The sequence below is a fragment of the Phalacrocorax aristotelis genome, chromosome 4 (assembly GCF_949628215.1).
Source record: "Phalacrocorax aristotelis chromosome 4, bGulAri2.1, whole genome shotgun sequence".
Lineage (NCBI taxonomy): Eukaryota > Metazoa > Chordata > Aves > Suliformes > Phalacrocoracidae > Phalacrocorax > Phalacrocorax aristotelis.
This window is the reverse complement of record NC_134279.1, coordinates 44,207,449-44,226,644: the sequence shown is the minus strand read 5'-3', so window position 1 is coordinate 44,226,644 and position 19,196 is coordinate 44,207,449. Positions and strand designations below refer to the sequence as shown.

General features: G+C 34.9%; 1 protein-coding gene across 2 annotated transcripts in view; it reads left to right on the top strand.

The window, feature by feature from the left end:
• Positions 1 to 19,196, top strand: part of GPM6A (glycoprotein M6A) — a 129,278-nt gene that overhangs the window by 91,706 nt on the left and 18,376 nt on the right. For both annotated transcript variants that reach the window (XM_075091163.1, XM_075091164.1), the window contains exon 3: positions 9,648 to 9,804. In XM_075091163.1, the coding sequence (XP_074947264.1) occupies positions 9,648 to 9,804 (157 nt within the window). The remainder of the gene's footprint in view (positions 1 to 9,647; positions 9,805 to 19,196) is intronic.

The following is a 19,196-nucleotide window of genomic DNA, read 5'->3' as shown; positions in this document are numbered from 1 at the left end:
CAGTCAGAGCTAATTCAGGTTGTAAATTCACTTCCTTTTAAAGGTGTGAAACCAAATAGTAAATTAAATGAAGCTACAATCTGTAAATCTGCTATCACTATCTTCTCTGCTGGAAGTGCCACAGGCACTCTACTGGAGCCACCTTCTACAACTACAAATTTCCTTCCTTCCAAAATGTGAATATCTGTGTTTCAGATACAGTTGTGTGCAGGGTTGATGCTTGCTGATTACACTAGCAGAAAGTTTTAGTCATTGTTTATTAAAAGGCTATTATTTAGTAATATACATGTGTACGTGCAACTGTTTTCTTTTGAGAAAAAATAAAAGAGCATGTGTACAAGGTTTTATATCCCTCCTCTTAGTGTTTGAAACCAGTGTATTGAGAGGAAAATAAATAGATGTTATTCTGGTCTTCTGCTGTTCTTTGGTTTTGGTGGCTTTGCAGCTATCAGAAGTTAAATACTGGTACCACTAAATATATTATTGTTATAATTAATATTATTACCAGTAATGTTAGTGGAATACTGTGAAAGGAATTACAATGAGACCTGTAGTAAAGGCTAGCTGATATGAAACACAATATTTATAAATATTTACGTTAGACTATGTAATGGTTCTGTTCTAGTCATCTACTTAGTATGCGGTGGTACTAATCCCTGTGTTTGTTTTCCCTATACATGTATGGGAAATAGTATGGTTTTCCCTATACATGTTTGTTCTGTTACAAAAACATGGCATTCTTTAAATTTGAACTTAAATTATGTTTTAAACACTATATTATAGGAAGCAAAACATGTAAGGGTCTGTATCAGGACAAGCAATTGCTAATTTATGCAGGGCAGTGTCATAATATATCTGGAAACAGCAACTATCCTAAAGAGCTCCGGCAGATGACCTCAGTGGTTCTGTAAGGAGAAGATTCATCCAGGCATCAACTCAGCTCTCTGAGCCTATGAACAGGAAGAAGAGACAGGAAAGAAGTGGAGATGTACACTGTTTGAATATATCAAACTAGTAGGGTGACTGCCTGTGACTGAAGTCCAGGCTTGTACATTTGTTTGTTTGAGACGTATACTGCCTTTTTGGAGGTATATACTGCCTTTTGCTAAGGATTGTTTTCACGCTCCTGATTATGTAATAGTATCCAAGCAGTTATTTAAGCAATAGTTCGCTTTTTCTTTATATATCAAATTTTTATATTTCCTAGGGAGTTTGATCTAAAGTTTTTAGCTTCATATCTGTAAAATTAGCATTAAAAAGTTCTTATAAAATGATGGTTTGATATAAAAATTATTTTTAATGTATGACTTTTTAGAATTATGTTTGGTTTTAGATAATAGATTTTACTGTTGCATTAGGTCAATTCGATACCTCTAAAAGTATCTGAAAAAAATTATAAATATCAGCAAAAATATTTTATTACAAAGTATTTTGCAAATGCAGTGCTTGGAAACTAACCTTAAAATCTCTGAATATTAATACATTAATACATGTGGCCTGTAGTTTCTTCTGTGACAGCAAATAATCTTCAATTAATCTTATTTCACCTAAGTATTGTAGAAATAATAGCTTGATATGTAATACTGTGTGTCTACTGTGGATGCTGCATAGGCTGGTAATCATCTTGCACTATGAAAAATGGACAACAGTGGGCTGAAAACTGCCTTATTCAAACTCTCTTTCGAAATCTATGGAGATTATGCTCTCTGGGTATTTTTGTGATGTAAGCTCTGAAGATGTAGTCCAGAGTTAAACAGAGGAGTCATATGGCCATTTATACATCAGAAAGCAGTGTTAGCACAACAGAAACTGATTGATAGACCTAAATACTAGGTGCTAATAACTTGTTCATACAGTATTTATTTCAGGGGCTAATTTTGGACTCAGTGTTGCCTGATACAATGGTCTGAACATCCATTGGCAGCTGGAGTGCAGTAGGAGCACTTGTGGAGCATACTTCCCATTGGCTTAATTGGAAAGGAATCCATGTTCTGCGCTCTGAAAAACATGATGCAAACCATATCTCAATGAGTAGGGACAGCTGCAGGACTTGCTTTAAAAAAAATAATCCATTCCTGAGCCAAAATATTAATGGGGTTGTACCCATAATCCTTACTGCTGTAAAGTGAAAGGTTTGTTAACTGAGCTCAGTGTAAAAAGACTTCTAACTAGGTTAATGAGAGTTCCTACTTATAACACTCTTTGAGTTCTTGTACCTGGGTTCTGACTATGTGTAGAAGAATGAACTTATCTCTGCAAGGAAGGCCTAACTTTGGCCTATGTGTCTTGTTTGAGTATTATAATTTGACAGGAACCACAGAAGAGAGCACAGTGCCATTGAAGGATGCATTTTCCATTTTGAAAATGCAGTTTACTTAAGGAGAACAGTTTCTATTTCACTGGAATGGTTCAGTCACACATGAAAAGTAACACTGGACAAATGTAGCATAGTAAAGATTAGATGCAGAACATAGCATTTTAGACCTGGTATCATTCAGTAGACGCACCAAACTGACAAAACAGCACCTGAGAATATGACCTTTGCAAAATCATACAATGCTGACAAGTCACATTTACAAACTACTCAGCTGAATTATGTAGCCTAGTGTCCTGTATTCTGTTAAAAGAAAAACCAGCAAGTATCTATGCAAGAAAAACTTAGGATTTGGAGGTACCTGCAAAAATGTGGTCCCCATTTTATGAAACAATTGAATGAGGAAATTCATAGCAGTGTGTGTGAATGTAGCAGAATGATCTTACATAAAGAATTTTTTGGTCTTTGTCTGTGCAAATACAGTCCACTACATTTAGGCAGACAGCTGTATTATTTAGTAATATGTTAAGCAGCTCTCTTTCTTGGTTGTCTGGAATTTTAGGTTGGCTATGATCACCACGTGCCTGTGACTTGAAGCATTTGCAATAGACCTTTCTCAGCAGGTAGTTTATTTTTGTAGGAAATATCCTTTTCTCTTTTAAGTGCCTTCATTTCCTTTTAGTCTTAGTTTATAAGCAACTAAAATTGAAAGCATATGTTCCTATGTTACACACATATTGCTAAATCTTGCTTCTTGTGCCATGCAAAACTAAGATAACTGGCCTTTCCACAGATCTGAAAAGGGTAGAATTAACTATTACCATCCCAATCTGGAGTTTTAGAATCGAGTTGTCAGACTTATGCTATCAGTATTTACTGTGACTCCAACTTTATATTTGTAATAATGAAATACTCACAAATCCTGTGGTATGCTTTTGCCACATCTCTTTACACTTTATTTCTATGGAAAGTTGCCTGGGAATTCAGTGTCCATAGTGCGCAACACCATCATGTAATTCTGCCAGAAGTCTGCACATTACTGTGAAGTAATTCCAATCTTTTTTTGACTCCAGATTTCTTCTGTAATTAACATCTTTAAAAATGTTTCTAAGAAAGTGGTTTTTCTGGAGGTGAGCAGGCAGAACAAACCTAGATTATCAGAAACTACTCTGAGAAGCAACCTCATCCATATGTCATGATCAGAATTCTGTGTTTTGGACTCAAACATTTCATGATTATTTAAATTCTTATGTTTGATCCTTTCCTGTTTCAAGGAAGTTACAAGATTCATAGGGCAGACATGTGGCATGCACGGCTATTGCTCCTCCTCTGCTAGCTTGTGAATTCTCTACTGCTCTTCTAGGAGCTCCATGAAACCTAAGCTCAACTGTCCCATTCCTAGGAAGGAAGCAACCATCAAACTTTAAGGGGATGACGATTTTACGTTTGTATTCTGCATACCTGTGGAGAGTTATATGCCACAAATTAATCTGTTAAAATCAATGGGATCTTATGTCACATCAGCCTCTGTTGAGAGTAACATGTCAAAATCTAGCCCTTTCAGGATATGAGTGTAACTTGCATATTATAGTATGATGACCTCTTTATATAATCCTAACAATTTGGCTTTGGTTTTGAGCAAATAATTTGCATGATTACATATAAAATTCCTTCCAGAAACATAGATACAGAAGTTTCTGTTTTCTTTTTATTGTGTTTTATTTCTACTTCAATAAAAATACTTTTAGGACTTTGTTGCTCTTATCCTTTGTCTACTGTTAATACTTTCTCCTTTTATCATTTCCTGACAAACTTTAATTGAGCATTCTGCACTCCAATTTTGTTTTCTTTCCACATGAAACTTAGAAGTTCAGGCTCTGTATTAACCTGATCTCAGAAAAATCCCTCATGGACCTGCTGGCAGATGTTTCCTTGTGAAATTTGCCTTTGCTTGTCTCCTCCCTTTGTTAATAATTCTATGCTTCATGGTACCAACTATCTTTGCTTAAATTGTTTAAGTGAATAATGTCACAAACTTACACCAAGAAATTGTTTCCAGCTGGTTTGTATGAGAGCCTGAACACCTCTTTTAAAAACTTCCATGGGGCATAGCTACCGCATACCCTAAACAGACCTTCCTGCTTGCAAACATCCCCTTATATGTTGTCTCTCTTCAAAAAACACATTTCCAAAACTGTTTATACAAGCCTGAGATAGCTGGAGGGGGCAGGCTGCTGTCTCAGTCTCTTAACAACCTCTTAGGATCACTCCCTCAGTGGGGAATAGGATCAGCATGAAGGCCAGCATTTCTGTTTTACAGAGTAACAGAGATTATTGTGCATCCTAGATGTGAACAACTATTCAAAGTTCCTTGAGATTGAAAAAAAAAAAAGGAAAAAAAAACCCAAACCCCCAAAACAAGCAAAACTGATGTACCCCAATGGTAGTGATTACATGCTTTTCTCATCTTTCTAGATTGTCTATGCCAGCTATAAAAAAGGCAATTTTTAATTAGGAATTGTACTACGATAATATAGCTAACTTCTTGCCGCTTTGATAGCCTTGGTATTTTATTTTCCTTATTGTGTTTTCTTAGCTCAGAAATAGGTAGGATTGCCTGAATATACTTGTATTCAGAAAATATAGGTGCAGTTTGCTGGCAATTACGTGCTATTCAATTCAGCACCTGCAGTATCTGAATGTCATTATCTATATTTGGAGAAGTTATGTTATAAATTCAGAAAGAGAAATGTGAGGCAGAATTATAAATGCTGGAAAACTAGTTCCACAGTAATACAGTAGTCTGGTGAGATAGGCAACCAAAACCTCTGTAATAGTAGTGTTTTACCTCTTGTTCAGGCTGAAGTGTACACATACTTTATTTGAATAAAAAAGTTTTCTGAACAGCATGAGAATCACATGTCACAGGACAAACTAATGTGGGTGTTTTGGTTGCAGTTAATGGAAAATAAATGTCTGCAATGCATTCCTATATCAACCAAATTAAAGAAGAATACCCCTAGCAACTATGTAGATTGTTCCAAAGCAATACTAAGTAATTTTCATAGAAAATATGTATATTGCTGTGCATTAGCTGAGTACCAACCTTCATCACTGAGGGTAGAAAGTGTACCATGATTAGCCTGAATAGTGTAAATTCTTCAGGGTTCCTACAATGTTATTCCTTTTATGACACAGTAAAATCTAAAGCGTCAATGTTAATAGTTCTTCTTGGCATATCCATTGGAGTAGTAAATCCATTTATTATGGTGGAGCAGTACTGATTTGCTCCAGTGAAGCAACTAGTTCCTCAAGCCCAAAACATTATTACTTCTAGACACAGTTAACATAAGCTAATTATGACTATTGGAATACTTTTGAAACAGGATGCAATAATTATGAGCTCAGTTGATTGAAGGAGTCTCAACAACAAATTATAACTAATTTGTTATAACACACTTTTCACAAAAACCTGCTACACATAGACATAATCATTCAACAATTAATCTTAAAGCTTGATGATTTTTTTAAAATCCTTGAATTTGCCAAAGCACCATGAAAATACACAGTAGAAAATCTGCAACACTGATCTGACTCACTGAGAATATTTCACTCAATTCTGACTTGTCTCTGCTGGGATAGTCTACTCTGTACTGAGCTACAACCTGTTTGTTTAAGATGTTAGCATTGATGGCTTCCATCAATAACCTCTGTCAAGAGAAGAAAATTTTCTCTAGAGCTATTTTAGTATTCATCTTGTTGGACAGAATCCGTATTCAGATTAATGAATTAAGAAGTCTGCTTAATATGGAATAATTAATGACCCAGCAGCTGAAATAAGAACTAAAAATTCAAGGATCAGCTTGATTTAAATCACAAATTGAGAAGAGTGATGTTTGTGTTTTTAACATTTCTGAACATAGTGTTGTGAGGAAAATCAGATCTGGCACTCATGGAACCTCTACAAGATTAAGACAGCATGTAAAATGTTTTGGATTATTCCATTAAAAAATGGCTTTTACTAATTTCAAGATCTTTTTCACGATTAATTTATGTTTAGGTAATCATTCAGCTTATTCTACCCAGCAACCTAGGTTAATATGTGAAAATTGCATGATCAATGTGAATCTGTTAAAATCAGGTTTACCTTCATGATCTTCCTTGATTGCCTTTTAATAGAAATGTTTCATTACTTTAATATATATATCATTATAATATATATTCTATATAATACATATATAATACATCATTATATAATATTCAAAGGACTCTTACATTTAGCAAATACATATTCAAGATTTTTTTTTGTTCTTCTCATGCATTATAGCTTTAGTTTTCACCTAATGTATATCCTTCCAATCCCATCAGAAGCACAAAATTTATCATTATAATTTTGTCTCTTCTTCCTTTGCTCCTTACCCGCCTCTTTCCTTCCATTCCAGCCTACACAACTGTATGTCCTACTTGTCCTTTTCCTTTGTCCTTACTCACCTTGCCCATTGGCTCATGTTCATCACCCCTTCTGCCATTCTCTTCTGGCTCTCCTCTTTCTCTCGTGCTTTGTCAGCAGCATTTGAGACTTTGCTGAAATGCAGAGGGCAATTAATCTCCCTGAGTTCATCCACAAAGAATGAAATTTTATTTTAAAGAAAAGCAGTCTCCATTTTACAAGGCCTGTATTTTATTATCTATTATAATTTCATTGGAAAATCAAAGTTTATGTGAAATTTATTAGATGCTGCAGAATAATTTAATACCAATGCTTTCTTCAAAACTACATGTGTGTATATATATATAAAATGTTACTGTTGTAATACATTTTCTTTAAATACAGCACACACTAAATGTAGTTATATTGCAATACAATTCTATCTGAGTTTTAAAGAGGTAGTAAAATGGTTGTTTCACAATTTTTGATTATATTTGTACACCTTGCATTATACAAGGTCCTTTCTCCTTGGATTAAGTCTGGCTATTTCATCTCATGTAGTCTGATCAGTAGAGATTTTACTACTTCTCTCTGTAGAGAGTGTATGACGAAGAAGATGATTTCTATATTTGGCTAGTGTATAGCTATATATATTTTTTCCTTGTAGAAGGCTTAAGTGAAAGCTATTCCTTTAGTTACACATAAGGCTGAGGAAAAAGGAGTGATCTATTAGTATGCTTTTTGATACAAACGGCTCAGTGGGAGGCTCTGCACAGATGGTTTAAAGGGCTGTTGCAAGGGCTGAAATAGTCTCTGGTCTTCCCAAAAGGTTTAATCTCTTTAGGGCAATGGTAGCTTGTAATTTCTACAGCACTGAGCACACTGGGGTCTGTGAGGAGCTGCTGCTGGCAGAATTCCCACACTTCAGCCACTGGTGAAGGTTACAATTTTATAAGGTGCATAATGCTGGAATTGGAAGAGATCTTGTGCAATAGTCACAAAGTTGCTGTGTGTTTGTTTCTCATAAGTTTATTTTCATTGGTAATCATAAGATAGGCTCAAAATATAATTTTCCCAGTAAAACAGTGTTACACTGGCCAATTACTATAAAATTAGGTAAATGGGATTCTTACAATGTAATCAGCAATTATATGCACTAAAATAAGTTTCATCTTTGCATCATCTGTCTATAGTATTAAATTTGTTATACAATTTTGAATAGTTAATGTATCTATTCCATACAGATATCAACCTACCCTAGTTTTCACTTGAATATGAAAGAAAAAGTGATGTAGAAAAAAGGTGAGAGGGCTTTGTTATTGGAATGCTAGGGAAAAACATGCCCTGCCTTGTTCCCACAACCCTTCAGTTATTGCTGCCTGAAAAATGCTACAATAGGTGCCAAAAGCATTCACTTATTATACTTCTCCCACCCCCAATCAGGTCATAAATTTAACTGCATTTTTATTAGGCTAGTGAAAGCTTAAGACACATTCAGTGAAGTTGTAGACACATTCATACACCTGAAATATCAACTATAAACTTGAGCCTGACTTTGAATCTCTTGAAAACCATCCAAACTCAAAGATATTTTAATGGGGTTTTGAGGTTTGTTACTGTATTGTACATGTAAAATGTACTGGGAGTTGCCTTTTGGGTGATGACGAAATGTGTGATCCTAAAGAAATTTTTCTTTTCCTAACAATAACAGTATTAATCTTTATGTCTTCAGAAACGTCCAGTTTGGATAGTTGTTTGGTACATGTCAAATTTCATCTTGCAGATCCTAATGGGTGTCTAGCTTATTTTTTGTCCTACTTTGTTATGAGTTATTGTTGTCTTGACATGGGCAATATGACTGGAATTTACTAACATCTTAAAACTGCATATTACCATTTCTAAAGAGTTGCACAACTCCTGCTGTCACGTATTGATAAACTGGAAGCTTACTATGGCTAGTTTTTTAGAGAAGTCCAAGTAGGAAACATTGAAACTTGCTGATCCAAGGCAACGGTCACTAGGAATGTTTCCAAGTTTAGACAAAACACTTAGAGAAGAGAGGTGCTTTCAAACATCTTTTCAGAAACCCTGGTCATGAGTGAATGATTAGGAGTCAGAGTCTCATTGAGCCACCATTGAGCTTCTAGACAGTGCTGGGCAGGACAACCACACGACAACCCCGGCAATCTTCTTTATAATAAATTGAGCCTTCTAGGGCTCTGCACATCACACTGTCAGCCATCCTTGCATTTCTTGAGTTTTGGGTCTGTGAGATGATGTTTTTAAAGCCCTATTATAGACAAATGCCAGATGGTGTGACCTTGTTACTTTCATAATAACATGTTTCTGGTTTGAAGTTAGGGATCTCTCTTGATGACTTTATTTTTCTGTGTCACTTTGTCCATTGGAGAATAAGTGGAAAAATACTAATGAGGAGAAGATAACACAGACTGGCATTGGAGCTTGAGAACTACCTGTACATGTAGAAAAGTTTATTGAAGATTGTGACAAAACACATTTCTCTAATCTAAGTGCTGGATACAATGTGTTACTCAGGAGATGTGTCAGATTCTTGCTTCCTTTTTTCTTTGCCACTTTATTTAGAGGAAAAAATAAGATGGAAATTAACTGACTTTTAAATTATTCTGACAAATTGTGCTGTCTTAACCAAACAGATCCATTTTTACATTTTATTAAAGGGCACAGTGTTTCTTATATCAATGTTGTCTTATTCCAAAGTTCACTACTATACTCAGCTTCAGCTCTCATTATAGCACATCAGCACTTAAACTGACTCCAGTGTAGAAACTTTGAGGCTTAGTGGGTCTGATTAACTCACCCTGAAATTTGGGAGTCAGCTTTAAATACTTATGCAGATAAATAATTTTTGCTGTTCCTATACAGGATTGACATCTTCAAGTATGTGATATATGGTGTAGCAGCTGCATTCTTTGTATATGGCATTTTGCTGATGGTGGAGGGATTCTTTACAACTGGTGCCATCAAGGATCTCTATGGGGATTTCAAAATCACCACTTGTGGCAGATGTGTCAGTGCCTGGGTAAGTGGTTAAGAAAGCTTTTGTACTTATGACAATTTCAACATGTTTTGTATATTTACAGTCCCTTGTGATGCTTTTGTTTTGTTTTTCTTCAATATTTTCTGATACTTCAGTTTAGTGGTTAAAAATCATAGCAAAGGAGAACAGAGTGCTAGAAATGTTCTCTGTATTCATTAATCACTTAGGAACAATTAATTCCAGCAGCTGAATGGGAAAGCTTATTTTCTCAGCATCATAATCTGTTTGGGACAGGACTAAAAGTGTGTAATGACTTCAGCTGTGCTGGGCAAGAAATATTTTTTTACTAATATTTTCACTGTTATTTTAGAAATCTTGCCTGTTCCTCTTTGGGGCAAGCTGACACCTGTCATCGGGTGTTTTGTTTTTAAATGGCAAACAGCCCATTATTTACTCCTAAGTAATCTCTGGTTTGGAGAGACCATTTGCTTATGAGTCCAGAAAACCTATATTAAAAAGATTCTGATTTGTAGTGGGACTTAAATGGAGCTTCTTATACTAAAATTGGTAACTATTTAACTGGGATTATTTTAAGATGTCTGTTCAATATCAGGTAAGTAACTAACTTTTTTGGTATTTGACATTTCTGCACCTAAGGTAAGAGGCCTGGACACTTGGTAGCTGTTGCAGTTGGATGTTTCTGCCAACACCATCAGTATCAACAAATCATATAAATTATTAAATATAGCCAGGTAGATCTGGGTGTTAAGGTACACTTAATGTTATACTATATTTACAATAACTAATATATAAAATAATAGCCAGAGGATGGTTTCCCATTGTACCCTCCTACAAATGTCAACATTTATTAAACTGGAATACGACTATGGACAAGTATCAGTAATAGAGAATATCTTCCAGTCACACTAAAGCCTATCAAAAGTAGTATTTTGGATATCTTGACATTTAAGTTTAAGCTGAACACAGATAATCTACACATTGGAAATTGGGGAACATGGCATGTATGCCATCCCTACATAGATGTAGCATGCTCCACAGTAATGCTGCTTTTTCATCTTTTTTACTGTTGTTCCATTGTACGATTTTGACAGTTTGACTAAGAATTGTTTTAAAGCCTTTAAATAAATATAGAAATAAAGACTGGGGATATTTTAAATAAAGAATAATCATTGCTTATACGAAAAATGCTTTCATCTCCTGGAAAGAAATCTCTAATCTATATTCACTGAGAACTTAGTAAGCTGGTTCAAATTCTGTAGAGTAGCAAATTTTTCAGAACATTATTTTTTCTTCACAGCTCCCATAAATGCCTGTCCTCAGCATTGCAGCAGAGCAGTTTTGATGCTTTTGCAGTATAAAATGTAATTCTGTAGTATGCATCTAGAAGAAACAAGCAGTTAAGCATCTATTCTATGGTTAATATCACTGTTGTTATTAATGATTCATTAAATGAATTCCTTCAGCATTTTGCTTTCTTTATCAGTAATTTGTAATGTTTGTGTTTTACTTTAAGAAACCTTGGGTTGATATATATTGTGCAGCTAAAGTTAAGGCTGTACACTGTTTATGATCACAATTAAAATAGGACATCAGTAATTTTCAGTTAAATACATTGTTGTTATTCTTGAAATTAGTGGAAGATTTTTCCCTGGAAAACAAAAAAAAAAAATCTGCAGTTTGATTGCTTGTCTTATTCTGATGATTTACCAGTAAGATCGCTATACAAATGTCTGATGCTATTTTGGGTTATTATTTTGGCTGTTGCTTCTGTGCTCTAGAGGTTTGAGAGTAAAACAGTCTATACAGCATTTTTGTCAATTAAAACTTAATATCCTTTTTGACTTGGTTTATTTTGATTATCTCCTATTTAAAATACTTAAGCGACAAATAACAGTTTAAAAAAAAAACACATTTGGAATTAGAAAATATTTCAGTCCAGCATTGATATGTTTATCATTATTCTTAAATCATTAAATGATATGAAAAATTAGTTTTAAGCACAACAGAAAAATGATTGGAGAGGTAAATCAAACCTAATCAGTACCCTTGTGTGTCAAGCCCAGATTGTTCTATTGCTATGCCAATTTGCTGTAATAGATCTTGTTATGTACAGTTGCCAAAATGAGACAATGCTGTTGAAGAGGATTGACAGATACTATATGTTTCAAGAAAGCTTCCTTGTATAAAATTTTGAGATAGTAATTTTGTAAATATTAAAATCTAAGCTGTCAAAGACTAAATAGTTGGTTTCTTTTACCAATACATTAATACTAACAGAAATGCACACATAGGATATTTGTTGTTTTGAAGAATTAATATGAAAAAAATGGCTCCACAGAAAAAATCCAGCTGTGACTATGATTCAAATCAAGTTCGCTACTTTCTTTCTAAATACCAGTTTAGCATGTTAAAGTCTGAAAATGAAGTCCTTCTGCTTTACCATCATCACCAACTACTTCTCCTTAATATATTGATTAATATAATAAATATTGGCACATTTATTATGTCTGTGACTAAACCTATTAGGTAAATGGAGGAAAAAATATCAACCAAAAATTTCAAGGAGGAAATACTTTTTATGGACAACCTATATTTCTCACTGGAAATCTGAAAAGTAACATCTTTGCTTCTTTTTTATCAAAATATTCTTTGAAAAGGAGGTTGTTAAGAACACTGAAAGCCAACATCTAAAGAAACTTTTCATGCGCCCTTCCTGACTTCCCTCTTCACTGTGACTAGCTCACTTTCTAGCTCTACATGGGCAGAAGGAATTTTTTTGCCTGAAGTAATGGAGGAAGAAGTAGCTAAACCTAACCTTTGCAGTGGTTGTATAGTTGATTAATCAGCCTGTATGAACATTCAGAGGCTTAGCATCCTAGTCATGCCAGTGCTGCTGTGGAGTGCACCCTCTCAGATCCAAGAGAGGGCCTGTGAAAGTGACAGGGGAGGGTCTCACTGGCACTGTTTTCAGAATTAATTCACTGTGAAAAGTGGAATGAAAGCAGTATAACAATGCCAGTCACATTCGAAGAGGGATGGCCGTGTTTTTAGTCTTCATTTTCCAATGCCTGAACATGCTTTTAGAGAATTAAATAAACAGTTATATATAATTGTGCTGCAGCTTGATTAGTGAAGAATGGGCGACAGGCCTGAAGCCAACTGTGACACTGTTTGTATATTTGCGATTTAATACCCTTCCTATTTATAGTCAACTAGCTTGATCACGCAGAGCCTCATTAACACCCTATTTTAGAATGTCTGCTTTACAGAGTCAATAATAAAATGAAGAAAGAAACACAAATGAGGCTTTTTTTCTTGAAAAGAATTTATCTTATGAAAATTTTATGCTATGAAATGGGAAAGCAGTTCTTATTTCATCAGGAAACATTGGATAAAGATTTCATCCTGGCAGTCGTATTTTTGTCTGTTTGTATCTTACCTTTTAAAAGAAACTTGTGAAGGTTATAGAAAAAGATGATTTATATTCTAAGTTGCACCAGCTAATACAACTTCTCTATCATTAGTATTTAGGAACCTTTTATTTTAATGAGTGAAAGGGATTTTTCTGCCTTTTAAAATTATTTTTGCCACCTGAATACCTATGTGCTATTTGACCCATGCTTCTTAAACTAAAACTTGAACTTTCCAGAATATTTCCAGATATTATTTTGCAAGAAAAATCATGGAAGCTTCGTGAACGTTTTGAAAAACCATCAGCAAGGGATGTGAACTTGTCACTTTATCTTGCCCTTACCAAACCAGTTATTCTGGAGGCAGTGAAACGGCATCATATTGACATTTGATTCTTTGTGTAACAAGAGGAATAGAGTTCAGTGCAGGCTCAGCTGGCTTTCCCACCCAGAACAGATGCACCATTTCTGAATGCTAGAAATGAAGCTCTCGTTTCTCAAAATCAGATACCATATCTGGATATTCTGTTGGCAAAATGCTGAGCTGACAGACAGAGAGGCCTTCCTTCTGATTGAATACAGCTGTGTCTGAGGAATGTGCAATGCTTCATGCCACTGTTTCTTCATTTATGAGAAGTAAAGAGCCTTCTTTCCAAGACAGCATATATACTTATGGGTCTCGAATCCCTTCATCCAATCTTAAATAAGGAAAGCGTCTAACAAAACTCGTCCCCTTACATGCTAAGCAGTGAATGCTGTAAGTAGTTTCAGACAGACATGGGAAATGGGGAAGGTGAGATTCATATAATGGTCTGACCTTTCAGACTGCACAGTTAAAAACCAGAATCATGAATTATTGCCACAAATGACCCAGAAGCTGATGGAGAAGTTAATTTCAGAGGGAATATATTGTGACACAGATGTATCCCACCTAACTAGGAATGTTGCTAAGGTTGCCAAGAGAAGGGCCTACGCTCCTTCAGTAGTTAAAGGAGAAGGAGGGTTAGAGAGACTTTCTCAGATGAGCTGGATTTTTCTGCAAGTGACTGTCCTATTTTCTGCAAAGAGAATAACCCTGAAGTCTTTTAAGTTAGGTGTTTTGTATTAAGCACTTCAGTCAACTATCTAAATTTAGTAGGATGTATCCTGCTTGGCCTCTCTAATTCCCCTTTAGCTGGAGTTTAGGTGAACAACATTTGCTATCTAAACGCTACTGGAGTTAGTAAATAAAATACAACATATTAACAATATTATAGGTTTCTGGAGCTATAGACCAGTGTTGAAATTTTTTAGAGGATTGGGTTTCTTGTAATCTTCTGTGTTTGTTCTTGAAACTGAAAGGAGAAGGCCTAGCAATACTTCAGAAGTCAGCTGAGTGGTTAAAAGAATCTCTCATCTTTATGTCATTACTCTTCCAGCTACATTGTTAATATACATACAGTTTCTTTAAATAAAAAAAAAAAGAATGAAAGTTACTACTTTTTTTCCTATTTCTTATTCTTTTAGAAATCTTTTGCAGTGAGCTCAGAAGCTATTTTGTTACATATTTCTAGATGCTGACTGGGCATTTGGCCTGTCTTATTTCTGTGATCTGTCCAGGTTGTTTTGCTTTTCTTTATTTTATACTTCCAGATTTTCTCACTCATGGATATATCATTATAAAATCATTTTTTTGTCTGATCATTCGTCTTCTCACGTAACTTACCATGTGTTTTATACACAGACCTTTAGTTGACTGCAGTGTTCACTGCTTCCTTTAATAGAGGAGCGTGCCAGAGATTGTAATACGCCTTGCCAGCAGCTTCTCTTGGTCTTGTTGTTCACTGACAGAAATTTTATTACTGGTGATAAACTGGACAAAATATATTTGCTTCAGATTGTGGTTTAACTGTGTCTTTCACATTGAAGACAGATTTTTCCTTGGCATATAAGCTCAGTCAACAAGTGGTTGTTTTAATGATATTGTTTACTAAAAATGTGCTGTCATATATTTCCAAAGTGTGCTTGACTGTGGGAGCTATTACACTTTCTATATGGGCTTTACCCTTCTATTCTGAACCATCATAAATTGTTCAGGACAATAGCTTGCTTTATTTAGGTTCAGATAATCCTCCTCAGTTTTAACTTAAATGGTCCATCAGATGATCACAGTTTTCCCTGAACCTTGTTCTCACCTGGCTGCCTTATTCTTTTTTGCTGCATCTAGACATCTTATTGGTTTTATCGTTATTTAAACCTGTGAATGTCAGTGACATTATCATAAATTCACAATCAAAGATGTGTCCTTTATTCACTCCCAATGGTTTCTAGCCTGCTTGATTTTCAGTTTGCCCACTTAAATTTACGATCTCCAAATCCACAGAAACTATCCACAGCTTTTTGTTCTTCATATCAACTGCATCTTCCTATAGATGTCTTATAAATTCATAGTTAACATTGTCAATATTTTTTGGTATTACTTGTCCTGGAAGAAGGAGGAAAGCTTGTAAATTTATACCTTCACTGCTTTTATCCATTTATTTGTGCATGGCAATTAGCATTCAACTAAGCTTGTTAGACTTAGCACATCAAAGTATTTTTATCAATACTTCCTTCAGCTGAAGAACTTTAACATATAAGGTCACATTTTTAGAATCCCCTGGCTGATTAAAAGCCATGTTGTTGACTTTCACTGCCTGGCAAGACAGCAAATGAGAAAGGAAGGTCCCTACCCTGTGATTCTCTCATAAGCTTCTCAAGCCCCATTAAGAACAAATCAGGAAAGAACACAAATTCTTATTTTTGATAGCCAAGCGTTTGCTTTGAGTGACACATCTGTTTAGAGAAGTTATAAGAGTATTATTTCTGCTTTCTGGTTTAAGCTTCACTGTCTTTTTCCCAAGTATAGACTATGCAAACTCCCTGAACAAAAATTGCAGTCTTGGCAATGCAAAAAATGTAAACAATCTATATAGTGCAGCTTTTTTCCCAGCTGGGTGTTATCTTTTCCATGTATAGAATACTTGTCATCACTGAAAACCATTAGAGTATGGATCACGTTTTTTAGAAATTGATTATCAGCAATTTAGAAGCAAAATACCTGGAAAATTTACTATTAGAACCTGGCTACATTGGCAGGGAGTGGGTCATGATGGAGTTGATTGTTTTTCCTGTTTGCGTCTTTGAATTGAATAGCTATGTGGCATGAACACAGTCTGAAGAATCCATGAAGCAGCAGTATTTAATGAAGATATCTACTCCATTTTTTAAAAAAGCATTTTTAAAAACAGATTATTTACCTGTAATCATATAGCTTAGCAATATTTCCAGAGAGTACATCAAAGGATTATAAACACCTCCAAAAAGAAAAACAAAAGGAGAGGAAAACTTTAAGAATGTGAAAATATAAGCATATAATTTTTTTAGAGGAAGTAATTCCTATCTGAAGGATGTAAAATTGATGAAAACGAAAGATGTAAAATTAAACAGGAAATTCTGCTGCTGTTAAATAGCAGGTAAGATCCAATACTCTCTGTAGAACTTCAGAAGCCTGTTAAACTACAAAAATCATAGTCTTGCCTGAAGGACATATAAAATAACTAACACTAACAACTTTAAGCAGCACAATGCTACAAAACCATCGACATTCTAAAGAAGATTCAGAAATAAAAAAAATATCAGTATAATTGGTTTATAAGGAAGTACCAAAAAGAAAAATTATAAAATCTTCAAGGAAAACCCAGTCTTGCACCAGTGTAAAGCCATCTTCTTTGAATTGAATATGTTCTGATAGTTAGTGGTTTTGTTTACAAAGCAAAGTTTCAAAAAAAGAATCAATTTGTTAGAAAATCTTTTAATATTTCTGATGCAGATGTGGAAATCTTCTGTCCCACTGCTATACCAGTAAATCAATTTACAGTAGATCAGAAAGCAAACCAGCTTTTTATAAGCATCTAAGTAGTTACAAAGCAACGGACATCATGCATAGAATATTTCAACCTTGAAATACACATTTAAAAGACATTTTAGAAAAATGTATGGGCAGATGAAAAGCAGAAAGTAACAGTGAAAATTGCTTTTAATTTTGTCAAAATCAGTTCTTCATCCATATCTAAAATGTCCGTAGAGGAAAAATGTTTAAAAAAAAAACCAGAAAAAATGGATGCTTCAAATTGTGAAATTTCAGGGATTTAGTAATTTTCTAGTAATAGTTTTAACGATCTAAGGAATGTCACATTAACTAATATTTATAGTAATTAGTATATGAATGATTTGCAGCTAGGCAAACCTGAGAAGCCTGTCCTGCTATGAACAGAAATTTGGACCATAACTGGCTTTTTTTTTTTCCCCTCTTGAAGCAGTTGATCTGAATGCAAGCCAAGAAGGATCAACCACATGACAGTAATAGCACAGCATGAAATGTATCCATGTTTCAACAAGAATCTTGGAGCTGTGCCTAGGAATATAATATGTCAGAGAGCGAGATAGTATGAATGTGTTTTGTAGAGGCAATAATAAATGTCCAACAAGTGATTGTTAGCACTGAAAGTGATATTTTAGATCAAGCAGAAAAGACTTTGTAAGTGTATTTTCTGTGATTTATAGTGCATTTAGTGGTAATATCAGAACATCAACCTCTTTCTTCCCACAACATTATATGTAAAATGAGATAGGTTGAAATATTTTTCCGTGATCTCTTCAGGAATGAGGCATGAATGTAAGAGATGTTAGCACAGAAACGAGAATGTTAGAGGAGGCTATTTGGTTGTGAGCTACTTAACAGTCCTTCTTAAATATGTTTAGATTTCATACTGCGTGTAAGAAGAGGCTGTATGAATAGCAAGAGGTTGGCTAGGGTGGCAAAGGATGATCTATAACATATTAAGCATTGATATATCAATGTGTTTAAAGACATCAGTATAATTGTTTCAATTTCTCATTTGACCAGTTAAGAAAACATTATGATTTATTTAGATTTAAATAAATAAGATTGTCTAGAAACCGGAAATCGCTGCTTCTAGACAACCTAACATTTTTAATTAAGCAGCGAAGGTTGCTTTAGCTTCTGAAATGTTAAAATCCTTTCTAGAGGAATTCAGCAAGTTTTCCACTTGCTCTCTCTAGTATTTGCATATGGGGAACTATATATTTAAGATGCTGTTGCAAAAAACATTGGAAAGAGATCGGAGTATTTATGTAGAGATTCCTCTCTAAAAGTGCAAAAACTGTAAAATTCTGTTGGACGAATTCTGAACTTCCCCAAAATAAAAAGAACAGAACACCTGTAACGTAAGAATACAGATTGTGAACAGGAACAAAATGTCTAATATTTACACTGATCTGTGATAGAAGTTGATTGATTAAAGGAGGTTACTGGGTCTGGACTGTAGATGTAAGGTGGTAGGTAGAACCCTGCATTATAGAAAATTGGATGTAAATAAACAATAGGTCTGAGGTAGGAACACATGTAGTACTTTTAAATCTGAGTTCTTGTAAACGGCAGAAATAACTATGCACTTTGTCACTACAACTTCATCAAGACAAAGTTCAGCATTTGAGAAAATATGTGGCGACTGCAATGAATAATTTAAAGAGTATATAAGTGTGTTTATGCAGAATGTGCACAGGGTAAAGAGACAGTAGCATTTACTCAGAGGAATTTCTCCTGGGAAAAATGGACAAGACTGAGGTAAAAGGCCTGAAAGCCAAAGGTAATTTATGAATTTAGATCTGGGCAAAGAGCTAAAATCCAGGAAACTTTTTACTAGTGCTGAAATCAAATCTATAGGCAATTGAATGTGAATGTGACGTTAGAGAGACAGGGCAATTCAGGAAGAAATTTAAAAGATCTTTCTGTTCATGCTTCTGAGTTGCCATTAAATGACACACAGGGCCTTGTGCTGACATTCAGCTGGGAAACTGCCCCCAGAACCAGGACTACACAACACACTGCGGAGGTGAGGTGCCTCGCAGTACTCCAGTTAGAGATAGCCAGGCTAACCCTGAGCTCATTTTCAGGTGGTG